Below are 21755 nucleotides of genomic sequence, written 5' to 3' on the forward strand. Positions count from 1 at the left end.
TGAATTTTGGTGGGAAACCGCGAATTCTAGTGGAATCCCAGGAAGTATCACTCAGTCAACCGCCATGTATTCACCCGGTCGGGAGTGTTTTCAGAACAATTTTTCACTGTTTCATAAGTGACCGTCATTGCGCGCGACATGAGCGCTTCCGCTGAGTGATTTATTGTGAGTGTGAATCGCTCACACTAATTTCATTAGCCGTTAGCAAGAGTGCGGCCAACACTCGCCCCTCTCTCATAATTTGAACCAGTCAGGATTAGAGCACCGTGGGACTAGGTTCGTTGGCCCGGCTTGGAGCAGCGTGTGTACAGCGAGTTCCTGAATCCTCACCTAGCGTGAATCAGCGAGAGGTTCAGCGTGTGGCAGCATCCTTCCTCAGCAACGACGCCCAGTCCATTCCGCTTAGCCCACTCTCTGACCAGTATTTCTTTTCATTTTTTCCTAGGCTTAAGAGTTTAGTTTAGCTTGTGAGTGAGTGAGTGAGTGTATTCTCTTTGTTATTTTGAATTCATTTTGAAACATGTAACGTAAACTTGTTTCACTGTAATTACTAAATTTTCAGTTCTTTTCTTTGAGCTTGATGTTATGTAACCTTGTGTTTTATTTCTCCACATTAAGCTTATTTCACTTATCGCTCCGAGTTTGCATAAACGCTTTGCATTATTCATAACTGGTACTTAGGTCAGTCCTTTTGTATTAATCTTAAAATCCGTTGTGCAACCAGGAGTTAATGCACCAGCAAGAACCTGTTTATCATTAATAGCATTAGTTATTGATTGTCAGGGGTGGAGTCACTTTCTCCAGAGGCCAACAGCACTAATAAACAGCATGTGTGAGTAATTAGTCTCTGCTGTTTACTGTTGAGAAAGTTTATAAATTCTCGTCCTTAGAGAATCGGCGAAGTAAGCCGGAATAAAGTAATCATTGCTTGATTCTTGCAAGTCAATTCTTTGTTAATACTGACAAGTTAACATTTTAAAGTATCAAGTATTATTGAATATTATTCTTTAATATTGCATATTAACAAAAACCCCGTGACAGTGTTCTCCAACTAATTTCTCTGTTATACCCCTAACTCTGTCAATAAGTACCCTACCATATTCTTTTCCTATTACTGTACATTAAGAAGATAAATTCCCCTATGATTACCACACAGTTCAGTTTCCCTTTTTCCTTTGTACAGGGGAATAATTATACCTGACTTCCAATCTCGGGGACTCTACCTTCCTTCCAGGCCAATCTGGACATCTACTGCTATCTCTATTACTATCTCTCCCCCATGCTTCAGCATTTCATCATTCACTCCATCAACTCCTGGGGCTTTCCCCATTTTGACTTTCTACACTGCTTACATTAATTCCATCCTACTGATCTCTTCCTCCCTTCTCATCACTCTCCTTCTCACATCCATTCCCCAGCCATTTATACTAGCATTACTTTCATTCTTATGTTATGTTCAACAACTCCATAAAGTGTTTTCTTCATCTGCTCACTTTTTCTCCTTCTTGACCAGCAATCTGCTAATTTTATCTTTCATTTCCCTACTATCTTCGTTATCACCCTGTCTTACTCTCCTAACCTCCTTCCCGAAAATTTTCTTACATTCCCTGCACTTTAGGATCGAATTCCTTCCAAACTCCTCATGCACTCTCTTCTTCGTAATCTTTTCACCTCTCTCCTCTTCTCTACATATAACCCTCTATTCTATCTCTGAACTCCTCCATGCCTCTGCTTCCCATGCAATCATAATATGCTTTCTTTTTTCATGCCACAGCTTGTCTCATCTCTTCATTCAACCATGCTGTTCACATCCCTTTTTGTCTTCTCTTGACCCTACACACCATCTCACATGCTACACAGATTTCTTTTGTGAATACCTTGCATGCAGATTCCACCTCCCCCATCTGTTCCAAATCATACCTACTCAATCACTTCTCTACTTCTCTCTTATATTATGTCTTTTTCATCCTCCTGCAACCTTTCTACTATGTTTGTATGGACTGCTTCCTCCTGCTTGTTTCTCCTTCTCTTCATCCAGCATGTTTGTACTCTGATTCTCACCACTACTAAGTGGTGGTAGGTGAGTCCAAATTGCCAACCTCTGTATGCTCTCACATCCAACAAATATCTTCTCATTTTCTCATCCATACACACATTATCAATCACTGCCTTCCAATCACCCAGCTCACCACCCATCCTTCTCATCACTTGCTATATATCATACACCAGTGGATCATTCTGTACCCAAAGAGGGCACTAGCTATCACCAATCCTCTCCCTGCATAATGTCCACCACAGCACTACCATTCCCACCCACTTCTGCAAGCACACCGCACCCACCAACAACTCCATCCAAATCCACATTCCCTACTTTTCCATTCATATCTCCAATCAAAAATGCTCTTCTCATGCCCTTTCATGCATGCTTCTACACTTGTCCAGAACTCATCTTTCACTCAGCTTGCACAGTCTTCTGACGGGGCATATACACACACAACCACCCACACTTGTATTCCAACTTTCAATCTCATCTACACAATGCATGAACCAACTAATCCATACTCACGTATATTCTCCTTCCATCTCTTGCACACAGCAATACATACACCCTCCTTTGCCCTCTCATCCTCGCCAACTCCTGCACGTATACCCAATCCATACTCTCACTCTCTTGCCTCTCCATTTTGGTCTCAGTCAATCCACATACAGTATGTCAACTTCTGCATCCTCAAGCACCTGCACAATCTCCCTCCTTCACCTCATCATTTACATTCCTCACATTTCATGCTGCCATCCTCATCATGTCCCTTGTCCATTCCTTGGTCGTCAGTCACTTGTAGGTTTGTCCGGGTCCGAGGCATTCTGCCGGTCATTTTAGTCTGTTGTTTTATGGGGAGGGGCTGACACATAGGAAACGTATGGGTTAGTTATAATGGTTAACACCCAGCTTATTAAATGATTTTTTGGCTTACAGGAAATCACTGGGCTTGTCACTCAATGCAGGGTCACCCTGGAGTAGTCTTTCATTGGGTGGATGATGGGCGCCCCCACCACGCCAGTCATACATGACACAGCCTTAACACAAACTCACCAAGTACAGTAATGCAGTATTAATTCTGATGCTGTGACATGTGCAGGTATGTGGCACACTGGATGACTGCTGGTCCTAAAGAACAGACTAGCCTATCATGTAAAAAAAAAAAAAAAAGCTCTTTCTCTCTCACCTGTTAATGAGGTTGTTGGCCTTCTCGATGGTACAGACAGCAATATCGGTGTTACTGAGGCCACCTGGAGGACTCTGTGACCCCATGAAGCCCTCAACTCGCACACCAGCGACACCAAACATTTTCTACAATACAAAAAAGAGATCTGACATAGTCTGATGGGCTTGGGAGCATTTCTAACCCTTTCCTGAACCATTTCTTTTGCATATTAAGCCCAACTATTCTCCTTTACACTATTTTTATCTTTCTATTATTGCCATATATTGCACATATATCATAAAATAAAACATCTCTTTCTCTATCTATAGCCAGAATTCCATACTCCTATAAGGGGTGGCCACAAATCGCCTCCATGTTGCCCTGTCCCCTGCCATTTTGCTGCTCTCCCCCCACCTTAAACCGTCTCTCTCATATGCCTCTCTCTCTTCTCCATCCCTCCACCTCATCCACAGTCTCCCTCTCCCTCTCCTTTTCCTTCACCTCACATACACACTCCTAGTTATTCCCTCACTCTCCATCTTCTCCACACAGCCAAACCATCTCAAAGTATTTCTCCTAACACTTTCTATCACATCCACATCCACACCACAATGCTCCTTCAAAAGAAAAGATAAACAAGCTAAACATAATTAAAGAGAAAAAAATGGAAAGAATGGCATGCTATGGAGCCTCCTAAACTAGTAAGACTATGACCTTACAGTTATATCTGTTTCAAAATGGACTTGATTAATGTCGGAAAGAAGGTAGTACAAAGACTAACATTATGGAGAGAATAACATCAGAGGATATATGAAACAATGTTATTACAGAATAAAAATGGAATAATGGCATGACAGTCTCAAGATAAGAAAACTGAAAGATAGTGAGATAACTAACAATGTAACTGTAATAAAGAATGGAAGGAATGACCACATACCAGTACAAATTAAGATGTAATGATTAAGGGGAAATAAACACTGGCAATCTATTGGGCCTACCATAATAAACACTTTGATCCCAGTATCAAATCTGCACAAAAAATATGAAGTAACCAACTAACCAGCTTATCAAACTTAACAGTAAGCTGTATATCCAGTTACTTTAGTCAAACAGCAACTACAGTTAGCCCATCAAGGGTTTGCTGGCTGAAGGAGGCCTGTTTGTTTTGTTATCCGTATTCCCTTATTCACCTATATTTGTGGGTTCTATACCAGTGACCCTTCACTTCAACACACTTTGCAATAAAGTCCCTGAATCTAGAAAATTTCCTGTTTAGTTGAATACTGTTGCTGCTGGATTATTCTGTTCATCTGTAGAAAGACCCTTCATACTGAAGAGGTTTATTAAGGCAATATCTAACTCCTGAATTTCAAAAGTCAGGAGATGGCACGAAGAAAATGATCAAGACCTCCATGGGCTCAATAGGTTAAGATATATTATTTCAGAAGCATGACATAATCCTATTAAAACAAGTCCATTCATAGAAGAAATCTGCAAACTGACCATACCTGTGGCTGTTGTTACTTTTCATATCAGACAGCTATGTAAACTATCACATCAGGTGGTGGTTTTGGCCAGGGTACAGTACTACAGCTTTCATGTACTAGATGTTGATCAACCACTGAACTCAGCCTTGCACTTTGCCTAAAAAACAGCCTCTAGAAGTATCGCAGAATGAGCAATACAGTATACGCTACGTGAAGCACAGTAATACCTCGATTATCTGACATAATAGAGCCAGAGGCATGTCCAGGTAGTGGCTCCATCCAGATAATCGACTTCTCCCCTGGCCCACCTTCTTACATAATCAAACTTTGAAAGCCAGTATAAATGGACACTAAGTACATCACACAACACTTGTTTCTGTTGTTCAACACTACTCTATCTGGCCAAATAGACCTATAAACCACAACCAGGCAATTACCATGTTCAAGCAGACCCATCAATCACAGACAAGCAATCACTAACCCTGCAGTGACCAAAAAAAAAAAAAAAAAAAAAAAAAAAAAAAAAGGGGCTACACAAGAAAAATGCAGTGGGCACACAAATCATAATGGAAGAATGGAATAAAATCATGGTCAAACAGAATAAATTCATGGTACAGTACAGTAAGCTAGAATAAAATTAACGTCAATATTCACGATTCAACCATCCCGCATCAATCTTACAAGGGATCTCATGCTTCCCCAAAGTCAACACTACCCACTTCCTTTTCCCTGGTGCAGGGGCAATCATTACACACCCTAGGGAGAGGCATGCAAGGAATAGGAAGGCCTGAAGCTGGTATGGAACAATAAAAAAAGCCACCACGAGTGCTGCAATAAAACTGTTGGAAAGAAGCTGTTCACTAGACAGTCGTCGGGCAGGAACTGAGAATGATCAAAGATGTCTAGCAGACACTAGTAAAACTATGGAGCCAGATGGTGTGTCACCACTGGGCTATTCCAGCCCGTCTGGGCAAGAAATGTTGGCATGGCCAAAATCTCCACCCAGACACAAGGATTTTGCTCAGATAATAAGAAAAATGTTCAAATAATGCTTTTGAACAGCCAGATCACAGTGTCCAGGAAATGGACTGTCCAGGTAATGGATGTCTGGATAACTGAGGGATTACTGTATATGGGTAGTTGTTGAATGCTGTGAAGAATACTGTATGTACGAGGGTGTTAAGGCTGCAGTGCGTGTGGATAATGAACTGAGAGAATTTTCTATCTGAATGTTAGACTGAAAAAGGGATGTGTCATGTCTCCATGGTTGTTCAATCTGTATATGGATGGGGTTATAAAAGACGTACAAGGTATGGCAGTGGATGTTGGAGCAGCCTTAATGACAGAGGACAGCATTTGAAAACTTCCTGTAGTGTTGTTTGCAGATGATATTGTATTGTTATGTGTAGGCAAAGGGGAGCCGCAAGGCTTACTGAATGAGTTTTGGAGTGTGTGTAAGAAATAGAATCTAAAGGTGGATGTGGGGATGAGTAAAGTTATGGTCTTCGAGAGAAATGAAGTCACTGAATGTACAGTGAGGCTGGATGAGAAGGAAACAGAAAATGTGAGTGCATTTAAGTACTTCGGTAGTGTGATGAGCAAGGATGGAAGTTTGGAGGATGAAGTGCTTGAAAGGATGCAACAAGGAAGAAAGGTTGCTGGTTCTTTGAAAGCTGTCTTGAGAAATAAGGAAGTGAGCATGGAAGTAAAAAGTCACTGCATGACAGGATTGTGATACCAACTCTAACATATGGAAGTGAAGTTTAGACCTTGTTGGAAGGACACAAGTCAAGAGTGAGAGCAGTGGAAATGAGTTATCTGAAAGGAGCATGTGAAGTTACATGGAAAGACAGACTGACAAATGAGGAAGTGAAGGAGTATTGTGGTGTGCATGTGGATGTGATAGAAAGTATTATTAAAAATATACTGTGATGGTTTGGCCACGTGGAGAGGATGGAGAGCGAGAGACTAACGAAGAGAGAGTATGTGAGTGACATGAAGGGGGGGAGAGGGAGGGGGAGGCCAAGGATGAGATGAAGGGATGAAGTGGAGAGGTATTTGAGAGAAGAGGGTGTGAGCTGGGGGTAGGGCAGTAAAATGACAGAGGACAGAGCGACATGGAGACGATTAGCTTGTGGCCACCCCTTACAGGATTAAGGCTTCTGGCAATAAACACACAAACACACTTTCTTCCATCCATCCACCCATCATCTAATCCTACGTTGCCCCATGAGGAGCATAGAAGCCCGGGGCTAGGCAAGTTGGTCCTGACATTTAAGATGAGGGTGACCAGCCTCTTCATTCTATAAATACAATTAGTCACTTAATTCCTTCCTTTTTATTCCTCCGTCAATACAAAATCTTCCTACTTACATTAATCCCATCAGAACTGAAGATTCACAAAATGCATTCATCAATTGAAAGCTTTTGCTCCAGGGCACAGACTGTAGCACTAGTTGAAAAGGGAGGTACTCCCAAGGTGGATGGAAAGCTGATGACAGGAACACCTGGAACTCCCACTTCACTGGCCCTCAGACTTAGTTTCTGACCATCCCCCTTTGCTGAACCTTTTCAGTGTCTCAGTAACAGAGAGAGTAGATCAGCATACTCTCCTGTACAACTTCCTCTAACTCTCAACACCACACTGCATGCACATTACACACCACACTTCCTATTCAAAATTTAAACTAAAACTGGCATCCCAATACCAAGCCTCAGCATCCCCAATGGGGGGGGGTGACCATCAAAGCCCCCACCATCTGCCCCTCTTCCTGTGACAGCCAAGAGAGATGCCCAGAACCACTGTCTGAATCATTTCTTCTTCATTTCTGCAACATTCATGGCCTTTCCTCTGCTTTTCTCTCTGTTGAGCACTACCTCTCTGCGTCTAAACCTCACCTTCTCTTCTCTAGTGAGACTCAACTGTCTAAGCAAACCTGATAGCAAACCCTTCTCTGTATCCTCCTCCTTTCTCTACACAGCGAGCTCTCACATAACGTGTGAATAGTGTCCCCAGATGGTCCTGCTTCATGAGATTTTTGTGTTACAGGGCCATATGTTTACATGTTAAAGAGTTCATGGTACCCATGTCAGCCCCAAGTTCACCATTTGGGGCAATTTTCCAGGATTTTTCACTGGACATTTACCTACCTAATACAGGGCTCTTGTTTGGCGAGCCACGGCTCGCAAATGCGAATATTTTTTCCCCTCGGCGAACAAATTTTACATGTAAGTCGCCTTTTGGCAAAGAGAAAATACATCCACTTCAAAACCTAGTAAACTATAAAATAAATAAATCTCACTTAAATGAACAAAAAAGCACACTGTGATTGATTATTAAGTCTTTCCTTATTGCCACTGTTAATGTTTAAAACTTCATTATATGATTCTAACCATCACAGTGTGTAAATAAATGAATATATTTATTGCTCGTAAAATATTTCAGCTGGTAGTCAGTCTGGCTACTAAAAATTTATTTGGCTCAAAAATCTGAAACCTTAGGAGCCAAATGGCTCGCAGCCATTGGCAGTTAGCAATAGCCCTGTAATAATCTATCTATCTATTGCCAGACGCCTCAATCCCGTTTGGGGTGGCCACAAACAAATCGCCCTGTCCCCCGCCATTTCACTGCCCTGCTCCCAACTCACACCTCCCTCTCTCATATACCTCTCCACCCCATTCCTCCATCTCATCCTCGGCCTCCCCCTCCCTCTTCCCCCCTCCACCTCACTCATATACACTCTCTTCGTCAGTCTTTCACCCTCCATCCTCTCCACATGGCCAAAACACCTCAGTGTGTTCCTCATAACGCTTCCTATCACATCCACATCCACACCACAACGCTCCTTTATATCCTCATTTGTCAGCCTGTCTCTCCATGTGACTCCACAGGCTCCTCTTGAATAACTCATTTCCACTGCTCTCACTCTTGACTTGTGTCCTTCCAACAACGTCCAAGCTTCACTTCCGTACGTTAGAGTTGGTATCACAATACTGTCATGTAGTAACTTTTTCACTTCCATGCTCACTTCCCTGTTTCTTATCACTGCTTTCAAAGAACCAGCAACCTTTCTTCCCTGCTGTACCCTTTCAAGCACTTCACCCTCCAAACCTCCATCCTTACTCATCACACTACTGTACCCAAGTACTTAAACATACTCACATTTTCCAATTCCTCACCATCCAACCTCGCTGTACATTCACTAACTTCACCTCTCTCAAAGACCATCACTTTACTCTTCCCTACATTCAACTTTAGATTCCGTTTCTTACACACTCTCTCAAACTCATCCACCAAGCCTTCCATCCCCTTCGTCTTCACTCAACAACACAGTATCATCTGCAAACAACAGTACAGGGAGTTTCCAAACACTATCCTCTCTCACCAGGGCCACTCCAACATCCACTACCCTACCTTGTACCTCTTTTATTACCCCATCCATGTACAGATTGAACAACCATGGAGACATGACACATCCCTGTTTCAAACCAACTTTCAAAGAGAAAAATTCACTTAGTTCACCATCCACACGCACTGCAGCCTTAGCACCATCATACATACTCTTCACAGCATTCAACAACTTCCCATCTACTCCATATATTCTTAATACTTTCCACAATCCTTGTCTATCCACCCTGTCATATGCTTTCTCCAAATCCATGAAAGCCACATACAACTTCTTTCCCTTCTCTAGAAATTTTCCACTAAAGATCTAAGAATGAATATCTGATCTACACAACCTTTTCCCTTCCTAAAGCCTCCCTGTTCTTCTCCAACTAATTTCTCTGTTCTTTCTCTAACTCTGTCAATAAGTATCCTACCATACACTTTTCCTATTATACTAAGAAGACAAATGCCCCTATGATTACCACACACTTCTTTTTCCCTTTTTCCTTTGTACAAGGGAATAATTTTACCTGACTTCCAATCCTCCGGGACTCTACCTTCCTCCCAGGCTAATCTGCACATCTTCCACATCCATTCTACTACTATCTCTCCCTCATGCTTCAGCATTTCACCACACACTCCATCAATTCCTGGGGCTCTCCCCGATTTAACTTTCTTCATTGCTTCCACAACTTCTATCCTACTGATTTCTTCCTGTCTTCTCACCTCCCTCCTTCTCCCAGCCATTCCCCAGCCACTTATACTCGCATTACTTCCATCCTCTACGTTCAACAATTCCTTAAAGTGTTCTCTCCATCTGCTCACTTTTTCTCCCTTCCCCACTAGTAATCTACCACTTTTATCTTTCACTCCCCTGCTAACTTCACTTCCACCCTGTCTTACTCTTTTCACCTCTCTCCAGAACATTTTCTTACAGTCCCTCCACTTTACATTCAAATTCCTTCCAAATTCCTCATCCACTCTCTTCTTACTCTCTCTTACTAATCTTTTCACCTCTCTCTTTCTTTCTACACATAACTCTCTCTTCCACCTCTCAACTTCTTCCACGCCCCTATTTCTCATCCATTCATTGTATGCTTTTTTCTTCACTAAATACAAATACTGGAGGATCCATCACACTGAACTGAAGAGGTTGTGGGCTTCCTGGGGGAAGGGGAGAGGGTTCCAAGGCAATGCAGGACTTCTATTGGTCCCCAGGTGGCCAAAAAAAAAAAAGAGCAAAGATAACACATGGCGCGTGTGCAGCCACAGCATGGGAAGAGGGTTGGCTCAAGCGGGGCAGGAATGCTCAGTGGACTGTGACAACACCCTGCGCAGACATGTGACAGCCATACGTCTTTGGCTGATGCAACCTGGGCTATGACTATCGCTGCCTGTGTTATGTCTGTTCCCACTGCGTTATGACCAATTTTTTCACGTAATGACTTTTAACCATAATTTGTGGCCTCAGGCCACGTAATCCCTATTGTTGCAGCGTAGTACAGTTTTTGAAAAAATGGGCAGATGTTTTAACCTGCGTTATATGTCATTTCCGCATACTGACCATTTCCTGGCCTCAAAAATTGCCTTTCATATTATGAGAGGTTTGTGCACTCAGATCGTGCGTTAAGTGAGAGCTGACTGTACTTACTTCCAAGCTGAAGGAGGCTGTTGTGCATTTGTGTGCACAAACATATATTGTTCTCATGTTCCTGAACATGAATCTTCTAAATTCTCCACTCTCTGGCTTCGACTATTCTTTCATTCTCTGATTAATTTCATTTGTGCTGTTTACTTATCCCCTATTTCTATTGATTATGAAAATTTCCCATCAATCTCTCCTTTCTCTGAAAACTCCATTTTAGGTGAATTCAGTGTTCACCATGACCTGAGGCCAGTGAGAGGTTAATGCATCAAAAACTCAGTTCTTACATATTTCAACCTCTCAAAATCTTCCACATGAGTATCCTCTAATTTTTAACAATATCCAACTCACTCCTTAATTATCTTTGAACATGCTTGCGATTTCATTCTCTCGAAATTTACTTTGGAAAGATCATATTACCTCTCTTGTATAATCTGCTTCCAAGAGATTAGGTGTGTTAAACCGACTCTGTGCCTTCTTTACCCCTGGACAGTTGTTAACTTTATACACGAGTTTTACTGGACCCTCTGTAGAGTACGACTGTTATGTATAGGGGGGCTCCCCACATACAGCTCTTCTCAACAAGGTGGAGTCAAAGGCTTTTCATCTTACTAATTCTCCTCTTACTGAGTCCCTTCAACCTCTGTCTCTTCACCGCATTGTTGCATCTTTATCTCTGTTCCGTCACTACTTCAATGGTCACTGCTACTTTGAACTGTCTGCTTGCATCCCTTCACCACTAGGGCAACCAAGTAGCACCCATTTTGCAGCAATCTCTCATCCCATTTCTGTCCAACTCTCTAAGGCAAGAGTTAACCATTACTACCAGCTCATTATATATGCAACAGCAGGGCCGTGCAGAGACCGTTGGAGGGGCAGGGGCTCAAAAGTTAAAAAGGGGCACATGGAGCATGAATTTGAGAAAGGATGCAAAAGCATACCTGACTATAACCGGTTGAATTGTAGCAACCCATATTCATAAAGATAACATCGAATCACAACATACCACATCATTGTTCATACTCAAATTACTCATGTATAAATTAGTAGACAGAGGCCAGTAATAATAAAAATTCATATTTCTGAAATCTTAAATGTTTATTGTTTCATAATCCATCCTGCATTTATTAACAGACATCATAGACATGAATGATGTATTCATAATTATTTTATAATGTTATTAATGTAACTAAATGTAACTGATTAATGAGAGAAAGAATAGAGATTAGAGGTCACTAAGGTAGGTGTGTGTGTGTGTGTGTGTGTGTGTGTGTGTTTACACATCACAGTGGCATCTTCTCTTGCAGTTACAACAGCAACTTCCTGTTCCCCATGCTCTTAAAAATATCAATGACTTCACTAAGGTTGACTGGAATATCCTTTTCAATCGCAAGTAAAAGAAGCTCCGACAACCTCTCCTCTGTGCAAAAGGTGCGAAGTTTTGTTTTCACCAGCTTCAGTTTTGAGAAAGAACGTTCCACAGTAGCTGTAGACACCGGAAGGGTGCCGTAGGTCTTCAGCAGCTCAGTCAAGTTAGGGAAAACCACATGTGCATTGTTTTCTTTGACCACTGTAAGAATAGATGTCACACTGATGGGTGAGGGGCATGAGTATGATGCATGGAAGACCTTAAGTTCTGTCTGCAATTTGTCTACTTCAATGTTATAGAACTGACAGAGTTTCTTCACAGCTTGCAGTGCTTCTGTTGGAGGATTTACTGTTTTCCAGTTCTCTGGAACTGTCAGGCTGTGGAATGCATTTAGGATTTCCCAAGTGGAGTTATCTTCTCCTTTAAAGCGTCTCCGAAGCTCATGTGTCATTGTGTCCACAAAAACGTAATACACTTTAACACGATAGTAGTCTTGCAAAGTAGGGAAAGTGTGATCAACAGTAGCTGTTGTGGCAGTGAACTTGTACTTAGCTGGCATTTTCCTCCTCCTAGCTTGACCAGGAATCTCAGTTGGAGGGTCCAGGCCCACTGACGCAGCCTTCTCTGTAGCCTGTTTATACATATTATCAAACTCCTCCTCTGTTCTGCTGTGCGCCAGTCCCTGTAAAACTCCATTAACAACTTTGTATGCTGCGCCCAGGTCCATGTCTTTCTGCTGCAAAGCATTAGAAGCCATCGCAGTTACCTGGAAGATTGGACAGGTGATTTCCAAACACAGGAAGAATTCAAAGTTGATGCTCTTGAGTAGAATCATTGCATCACCTGCTGAAGAGTCAGGAGGGTCTTGCTGTGTCATTTCCTCAAGAAACTGCATGACAGCTGGGAGGACCTTCCTCAGAGTGCAAAGGGCTGTTTCTCTGCAGGCCCACCGCGTGTCTGACAGCTTCTTTAGCTCCAGTGGACGCCGATCAGGGTACATCGTCTTCTGCATTTCAATAAATGCAGAGTGTCGTTTGGATGAGTTGGCCACAAAAGCATAAAGTTTCTCAACTAAGTTAAAGAAGCTGACAAAACAGATGTTCGACTCTGCACTTTCAACTAACACCAGATTAAGGCAGTGTGCCTGGCAGTGTACGTACAATGCCTTTGGATTTCTTTTAAGGATTCTTGACTGAAGTCCGTTAAAGCGTCCGCTCATGTTTGCAGCACCATCGTAACCTTGACCCCGGATGTTTTCCAACTTCAGATTATTTTCTTCAAGTAGAGCTATCACTAAGTTTTCAAGAGAATCTCCCCTTGTGTTATGAATATTTACACACCTGAAGAAAGCGCTCATTGATTTTCATGTTTTGCACATACCTAATGACAAAAGAAACCTGTTCAGTGTGTGCAGCATCTGTGGTTTCATCCATGAGAATTGAAAAGATTTTGCTCTCTTGGATTTCTTTCTGGATTACTCCCTTCACAGGCATCTCTCAGACTCTGCACAATGAAATGCCGCATATGCGATCGTTAAACTACAATCTGATGCATATAAAACACTGTACACACACAAACACACTAGGACAGGGAGACATTTCATACCCCTTCAAACATTGTACTGTATAGCCACAAATTTAATCCATTCAAAATCTGCCCTTTATTACCAGAGACCGTTTAATAGTAATTCACTGCATCTTGTAAGAATATACCATCCATGCACAAACGAATATCACTGCAAATGCAAAACATACTCACCGGCGGCAGAGTCGGCAGACAAGATGTTTGTTTACCCCCTCGGATCTGCACTATCACTGTCACCCGCGGCCCTCTCCAGCAGCTTTGATTAGCAGCTAAACAGTCCCGTGACGTGTCCTGGACGCGTCACACTGTGACGCGACCAGGACACGTACGATTACGGCAGGCTAAAATGTGTGGCTGTGGTGTAACTGGTGTTCCTTGTTTTTTTTTTTCTCTCTCTCTCTCTTTCAACCCAACCGGATACCAGCTAAAAGACAAACATCAAACAACGAGAAAAAAGACAAGAAAATGGCAATGCAAAATTGCGAATCACTACAACTGAGGGCAGGGCACATTGTGGATCACGTGATCGAGGTCGACCAAGGTAGATCTAAATTATTATTTTTTTATTATTATTTTGGGCTGCACAGACGGATTTTCACACACAAAAACTCTGACAAAAGGGCACTTTGGGCATCAAGGTTCAAAAGGGCAGGGGCTCAAGCCCCCTCCGCCCCCCACTCTGCACGTGCCTGTGCAACAGCTCGACTCTGGAACTGTCTTCCTGCATCCGTATTTCTTACTGGCTATGACCTCCAATCTTTCAAATGCAGTGTGGCCACATATCTTGAAATGAACAGATCTTGAATCTGGCTGATATCTTTTTATTTTTTCTTGGAGGGAACAGTCTTATGGGATTTTAGCCTTTAGTTTCTTCTTCCTTGCCTTAAAAAAAAAAAAAAAAAAAAAAAAAAAAAAAAAAAAAAATGTTTGCCCAGACAGACCAGGGTTATTCTACTACTATTACTATTCAAAATAGCAACACTGTTTACATAAAATGTCACTCTTCATTTAGAGATCAGGATGAAACAACACACACACACATTTATCTCCATACTGTATATCACTAACTTCTTTAAGATGCCTGTGGACTTCAACATTAAACTACATAATCACTCACCCAGGGCAATACATAGGTTTTTCCTTTTTCTGCAGTCCTAAGGATGATATTTTTTTAATATTTAAGAAGTTAATCCATCTTGGAACATAACCCTCCCTTGAAATAACTTCATTTAGCTGAATATAGACTGCGAACAATTTATAGCATTAAGTGAGGAATTACTGTATCTACTTACCTGTGTAAACAGCACTACAAATTAAGTTTGCTCACCAAACTTTCAAATTGGTGACTCCATGGTTATTATGCACTTGATTATGGCAGTTTTCACTATCACGGCAGATGAAAATGTGCACTCCTGCCACTGTAGAGCATTTTTCGGCTCAAAAACATCGTTATCATGCACCTGAGCTGGTTTCTGCTGACAGAGATAATGCAGTGTTTGTGGTTTCTGATGGCTTTGAGGGATTCAACGATAATTAAGGTGCTAATTCCAGGTGGTGGAGATTGCTAACTCTCCACCCACTTGCCCTGGTGTCTCTTATCTCAAGCCCATCTCAGTCTCTTTATGGTATGTGTTTCTTCCTTATTATGTCCTCTCTGCGCCTATGTGTGTTTATGATACTTACTGTAATGGTATGTATGTATGTATGTACTTGGTGAGTCTAAATTGTTGTAAACGGGAAAATCTGGCTTTGCACTTGGGATGCCTCGTACCAATTAGGATATATCCCATTGGTTCTGTGTGGTGTCTTTATTGCGCAATGCACAATTACCATGAATCACTGAGCTCTACTAACTCCAAACATTCCTACTTGCCCAGTCACAAGCAACAATCTCCTTCCACCCAGCATACCTGGAGATAGTACATTTTCTCACGTGCCACAGACACAAATGGGAGAATGAAAAGTCCTTTCTTGCCTTCTTCCAAAACTCTCTTCAGCAGCAACATCTCTGCAACCAGTGTCTTCCCTGAAGCAAAATGAAGAAAGAGTTAATGTTATCTCTAATACTGCAACAGGATGAAGTGCAAATTACATAATTAACCAAATAATAAGGGAAAAAGAGGTAGGTGAGGGGTAAACAATGGGATGTTACTGTACTAAGGAACAGTTACAAAAACAATTGGAAGAGTTAGAACAAAACTGGGTCCTAATATTAAAACTAGGAAGGAAGGGTATATAGAAATGGGATACCAAGGATGTGACAATGAGGGGGAATAAATATGATGATGAATTACTATGGTGGAATGATCAAAGGTTAAAAAGAGAAGATATATCAGAACCTAAATTTGCATAAGAGAATATAAAACTGAGATACAGAGTAGGTCCAGAGGGAGAAGTACTCTGAGAGGGGATTTGTATCTTGCTATCCTGAGGACAACACAGAATGTACACTTTTCCTTTTTCTTTCCATCCTCTTCACCTCTGTAGTAGTAGTAGTAGTTGTTCCCTAGGCAGTCTGGCCGAACAGCCCCGAGCCCCTTAGGAAGGCCATGGCTCAGACCGGGCTTTCCCACAGAGCTCTCAAAGAGTGTATGTTGTGTTGTTGGCGTAGATGATTGTGTGCAATGCAGTCTTCCATGATGTGCTCAATAGTATGGAGTGCTGTGTTGCATCCTGGACAGGCATCAGCGATGGAGTCATCCAGCCTCTTCTGGTAGCTTAAGAGGGCTGGATGGTGCCCACATCTCAGCCTGGCCAGGTGGACCCTGTCCTCACGAGGAAGATAGGATTCAGAAGGGTGGATGTCACGAGGCCGTGCATGCAACTGTGTGTTGTCTTTTAAGTGACTGAATGGAGTGGCGAGTGATCTGAGTGTGGATATGCTTCTAGAAGCTGGTCTGAGGTGGGCGAGGGGGTAGAGATGACAGTATTTGTGTATGGTATCGTGTGCTGGGTGTTGTTTTGATGTTCCTTGGTTTGGGTGGATGTGCAGCCATGTACTGTAGTGGATGTTGTGGGTTTGTGGAGGCTGCAGCAAGAAACTGGGTGCCTCTCATGTCTAGGTGATCTTTTACTTTGAGGACTTTGGTTTCTTGATGTAGGTGGTCTGTGGGTGCCGTAGCTGTGCAGCCTGTGATTATTTTTAGGGCCTTGTTTTGTATGGTCTGTAGAGTGTTGTAGTGTGTTTTGGTGAGGTTAGAAGCCCAGGCAGGGCTTGCATAATTCATCACTGAACGTATGTATTGTTTGTATACTGTGGTGGTGGTTTCTTTGTTGTGTCCGAATCACCGCCGGATTAAGGGGGGGACGCAAGGGGCCCGGGCCCTGGGCCACCCACCAAGAGGGGGCCTCCCACCAGAGCAACTTGTGTTCATTTCATTTCGTGTTTATGCATTACATATTACAGCATTGGATGAATAGTCCCCGTTTAGTATTTCCTAACTAAAAGTGTCCTATTTATATACTGTATTAGGATTTAGGTTACCAGTCTGTGGTATATGCCATTGGGGGAGTTGGAAAGGGGGCCTCCCTTCCAAGCGGGCCCCGGGCCTCCCACATGCTTAATCCAGCCTTGGTCCGAATGTTGTATGGGCAAGTGACCTCAAAGCACTAAGTCTTGGTGTTATTTTATTTTTAATGCTTGTGATGCGTTGTTTAAATGACATTGATGTATTGTATGTTACACCAAAGATTTTGGGTGTGTGTGTGTGTGGTAGGGGAGTGTTGTTTATGGTGAGGTGTGGGATGTGACTGTGTTCTGCTGTCCAGTTTGTGAGAAGAGTCACTGTAGATTTGGCTGGGGCTATTTTGAGCCTGTTTGTGGTGAACCATTCGCGTAGTGTGTTGAGGTAAGGTTGAATGATGTGTGCAGCTGTGTCTGTGTTTTGGTGCATAGATGTAAGTGTTATAACATCTGCATAGGAACCCATGTGTATCTGTGGTGTGTGGGTACGTCGTGCATGTATAGATTAAAGAGTGTAGGAGACAAAACAGATCCTTGGGGGACACCGTTTGTTAAGTTTCTGATGTTAGAAGACTGACCGGCAAATGTTACATGTCCACATCTGCCTGCTAAGTAGTTTGCCAGCCATCTTTTTGTGTTATTGTGCATGTTTCTGTTGAGTATTTTGTTTGTGAGGTTGTGGTGGTTTTCTTGTCATCCCTGTTGGTCTTGCTTGTGCCCAAGAACATGTAAGGTGGCTTGCTCTGCCTCTATTAGGTCTCAGAGATGATTTGGTCTCCATTATTTTTTTTTTTTAATTGCAGAACGGCCAAAAGTTACTCTACTATATGTTAACTCATTACCACACCAAGATGATGAAAGCTACAAAAGAATTCTTGACATACGTTAACCAACAAAAGGATTCGGTTTTATATTATGTTCTTAGCTTTTTAGATACCCCTTAATGTTTCGTTTATAAAGGCTCCAACATGCTTGTATGCGTTGGCCTTGGTCACCTAACGATGGCTTTCCATACTGCTCAATCTCTTTCACCCTCCCAGTTCAGCCCCTTACCCTGAGGTCACACTCTATGATCTTGTCCCAGGTTTTTTTCAGTCTGCCTCTCACAATCCTACCCCAAATGTTTACGTTTATCACTTTCTGCACCCAAATGATATCCCCCATCTTCTCCATATGTCCAAACCATATCAATCTACCCCTACTCATTGTAACACCAGTACATTCCAGTCCCATCCTTCCTCTCAACTCTTCCAGTGTAAACCTAGCTCCCCCACCCCCAGGCCTTGCATTCAAGGACACACTGCATATTCACCTAATCACTGCCATTTCCGTATGCTTGGGCCTACGTATATCCCATCTTCCTTTACTGCCCAGTCTCACTACCATACAGCATTACACTCCTAACACATGCCACATATGAAGATCCCTTAACATGGACAGAGAGCCCTCTCAATGTCAAGAGAGGCAACAGCTACCTGAATTTCTTCCAACCACTCCTCACTCTAGATACAGAGTTAGCTCCTGCCCAACCTCAAGCACATAACATGTCTCCCAAGTAAAAAAACTCTTCCACACACTCAGGAGACTCACCAGCAAGATCAACCCTTTCATACATACATACATACATCATCTAATCCTGTATTGTCCCATGAGGAGTGTAGAAGCTCATGACTTGGCAAGTTGATCCTGACATTTAAGATGAAAGTAACAAACCTCACTCATCCCTACGTGGCATTACGTAAGCAGTAAACCCCAACTACGCCTGACAATCTCCACATGCTCTCCATGCCTAACAATCTCTACATGCTCTCCTCGACTCATCGTACACATGAAATCAGTATTATCTCACAGTCTACCTCTAATACCACAACATCTATTATGCATCCACTTATCACAAACACTGCACAAGATGGAATTCTTTCCCATGCCCTTGTGACACACTGCCCACAGCCACTTTCACTCTTCTTTGACAGTACTGCCACCAACCCTAGATCCATGTCCCTTTTTTATGTGCATTTACTCTCAAACCCTTGTGCCCCATACCATCTCTCCACTTCCTAAACCTTTCCTCCACCTCCCTTTCCTTCTCTGCAGTCAACACAAAATCACTGGGATACATCTTCCACAGAAGTCCATCTCTTAAGTCACATGACAGGGCTTCAAGCACCAAGATAAACAATACGGGCCTCAGGACTAACCCCCGATGCATACCAACATTCAGAGAAAACTCATCACTCAAACCAACATTCACTCTTACCTCGATGCAAGCAGCCACATACATAGCCATAACCACTCTAACCAGCGACTCCTTGATCCCAAACTTTCTCACTGCCCAATTCAAGACCCTAGGGGCTCTGCCAAAAGCCTTCTCCAAATCAACAACAACAAGTTCTTATCACATTTCTTTTCTATTTATTTTTCCTGAAACTGCCAAACAATGAATATAGCATCAGTGGTCCCCTTGCCTGGCTTAAATCCAAACTGCATCTCATCAATATTCACCCTTTCTCTAATAATAATAATAATAATAATTATAATAACAATAATAATAATAATAATCTGGCCTTTTGTTTCTCAAAAGCAACAGTTCTTCCTTTGGGAATTCACTAGTGCTTGACAAACATACATTATTTTTACTATCTCTCTATCTATCTATTGCCAGACACCTCAATCCCGTTTGGGGTGGCAATAAACAAATCACTTCCAAGTCGCCCTGTACCCCGCCATTTCACTGCCCTGCTCCCAACTCACACCCCCCTCTCTCATATACCTCTCCACCCCATCCCTCCATCTCATCCTCGGCCTCCCCCTCCCTCTTCCCCCCTCCACCTCACTCACATACACTCTCTTCGTCAGTCTTTCACCCTCCATCCTCTCCACATGGCCAAACCACCTCAGTGTGTTCCTCATAACGCTTCCTATCACATCCACATCAACACCACAACGCTCCTGTATATCCTCATTCGTCAGCCTGTCTCTCCACGTGACTCCACAGACTCCTCTTAAATAACTCATTTCCACTGCTCTCACTCTTGACTTGTGTCCTTCCAACAATGTCCAAGCCTCACTTCCGTACGTTAGAGTTGGTATCACAATACTGTCATGTAGTAACTTTTTCACTTCCATGCTCACTTACCTGTTTCTTATCACTGCTTTCAAAGAACCAGCAACCTTTCTTCCCTGCTGTACCCTTTCAAGCACTTCACCCTCCAAACCTCCATCCTTACTCATCACACTACCCAAGTACTTAAACATACTCACATTTTCCAATTCCTCACCATCCAACCTCACTGTACATTCACTGACTTCACCTCTCTCAAAGACCATCACTTTACTCTTCCCTACATTCACCTTTAGATTCCGTTTCTTACACACTCTCTCAAACTCATCCACCAAGCCTTGCAGCTCCCCTTCGTCTTCACTCAACAACACAGTATCATCTGCAAACAACAGTACAGGGAGTTTCCAAACACTATCCTCTCTCACCAGGGCCACTCCAACATCCACTACCCTACCTTGTACCTCTTTTATTACCCCATCCATGTACAGATTGAACAACCATGGAGACATGACACATCCCTGTTTCAAACCAACTTTCAAAGAGAAAAATTCACTTAGTTTCACCATCCACATGCACTGCAGCCTTCGCACCATCGTACATACTCTTCACAACATTCAACAACTTCCCATCTACTCCATATATTCTTAACAGTTTCCACAATCCTTGTCTATCCACCCTGTCATATGCTTTCTCCAAATCCATGAAAGCCACATACAACTTCTTTCCCTTCTCTAGAAACTTTTCCACTAAAGATCTAAGAATGAATATCCGATCTACACAACCTCTTCCCTTCCTAAAGCCTCCCTGTTCTTCTCCAACTAATTTCTCTGTTCTTTCTCTAACTCTGTCAATAAGTATCCTACCATACACTTTTCCTATTATACTAAGAAGACAAATGCCCCTATGATTACCACACACTTCTTTTTCCCCTTTTGCGTGGATTCAAACCAGCGCTTGCAACTGCGTGAGTACAGCAGCTTACCAAGTGAGCCATTGTAATTTTTACAATTACAAGAATTGTGACATTTCTCATATATACTACAAGCTACATCATATTTACATGAAAGTGGCAACAACTGAACCCTATAATCATCCGTCATAGTACCTCTCTCCAGGTCACAGCATTTTGAAAAAAGAAAGGCTTTCAGCTGTCCCTTAAAGGATTCTACAGTAGAGAGTTGTCTTATGGACAATGGCAATCTGTTATATAATCTAGGGGCTCTATACACAAAAGAACGATCAGAGAAAGATGACTGGTGAATGGTTACTGGCTCGTCAAGACGCAAGGAATCATCTTCACTGCATAACATCACACCCAGGCGTCTCGATGAAAGTTTTAACAATTCAGCAAGATACTTCGGTTCACCAAACTTAAGAACCTTGAATGTAATAAGACACAGTTTAAATTCAATTCTAGCCTTTACTGGTAACCAATGCAACTCAATCAGAAACAGGGTAGTTAAGGTTCTCGGAGGGAAACCAAAGATAAACCGTGCTGCCCTGTTCAACACAGACTGAACTTTTGCTAGTATATTATTTGGAAGATCAACCCACAG

General features: G+C 42.4%; 1 protein-coding gene across 1 annotated transcript in view; it reads right to left on the reverse strand.

Annotated features, from left to right (window-relative positions):
* The window catches only part of PolQ (DNA polymerase theta), a 290206-nt gene that overhangs the window by 228381 nt on the left and 40070 nt on the right, over nt 1-21755 (reverse strand). The window contains exons 4-5 of the mRNA XM_080282250.1: nt 15586-15701; nt 3225-3349 (exon numbers count right to left, since the gene is read on the reverse strand). Coding sequence (XP_080138376.1) covers nt 3225-3349; nt 15586-15701 — 241 coding nt within the window. The remainder of the gene's footprint in view (nt 1-3224; nt 3350-15585; nt 15702-21755) is intronic.

The sequence above is a fragment of the Coenobita brevimanus genome, chromosome 93 (genome assembly GCF_032717465.1).
Source record: "Coenobita brevimanus isolate Jiangsu-jjx chromosome 93, ASM3271746v2, whole genome shotgun sequence".
NCBI classification, from domain to species: Eukaryota; Metazoa; Arthropoda; class Malacostraca; order Decapoda; family Coenobitidae; genus Coenobita; species Coenobita brevimanus.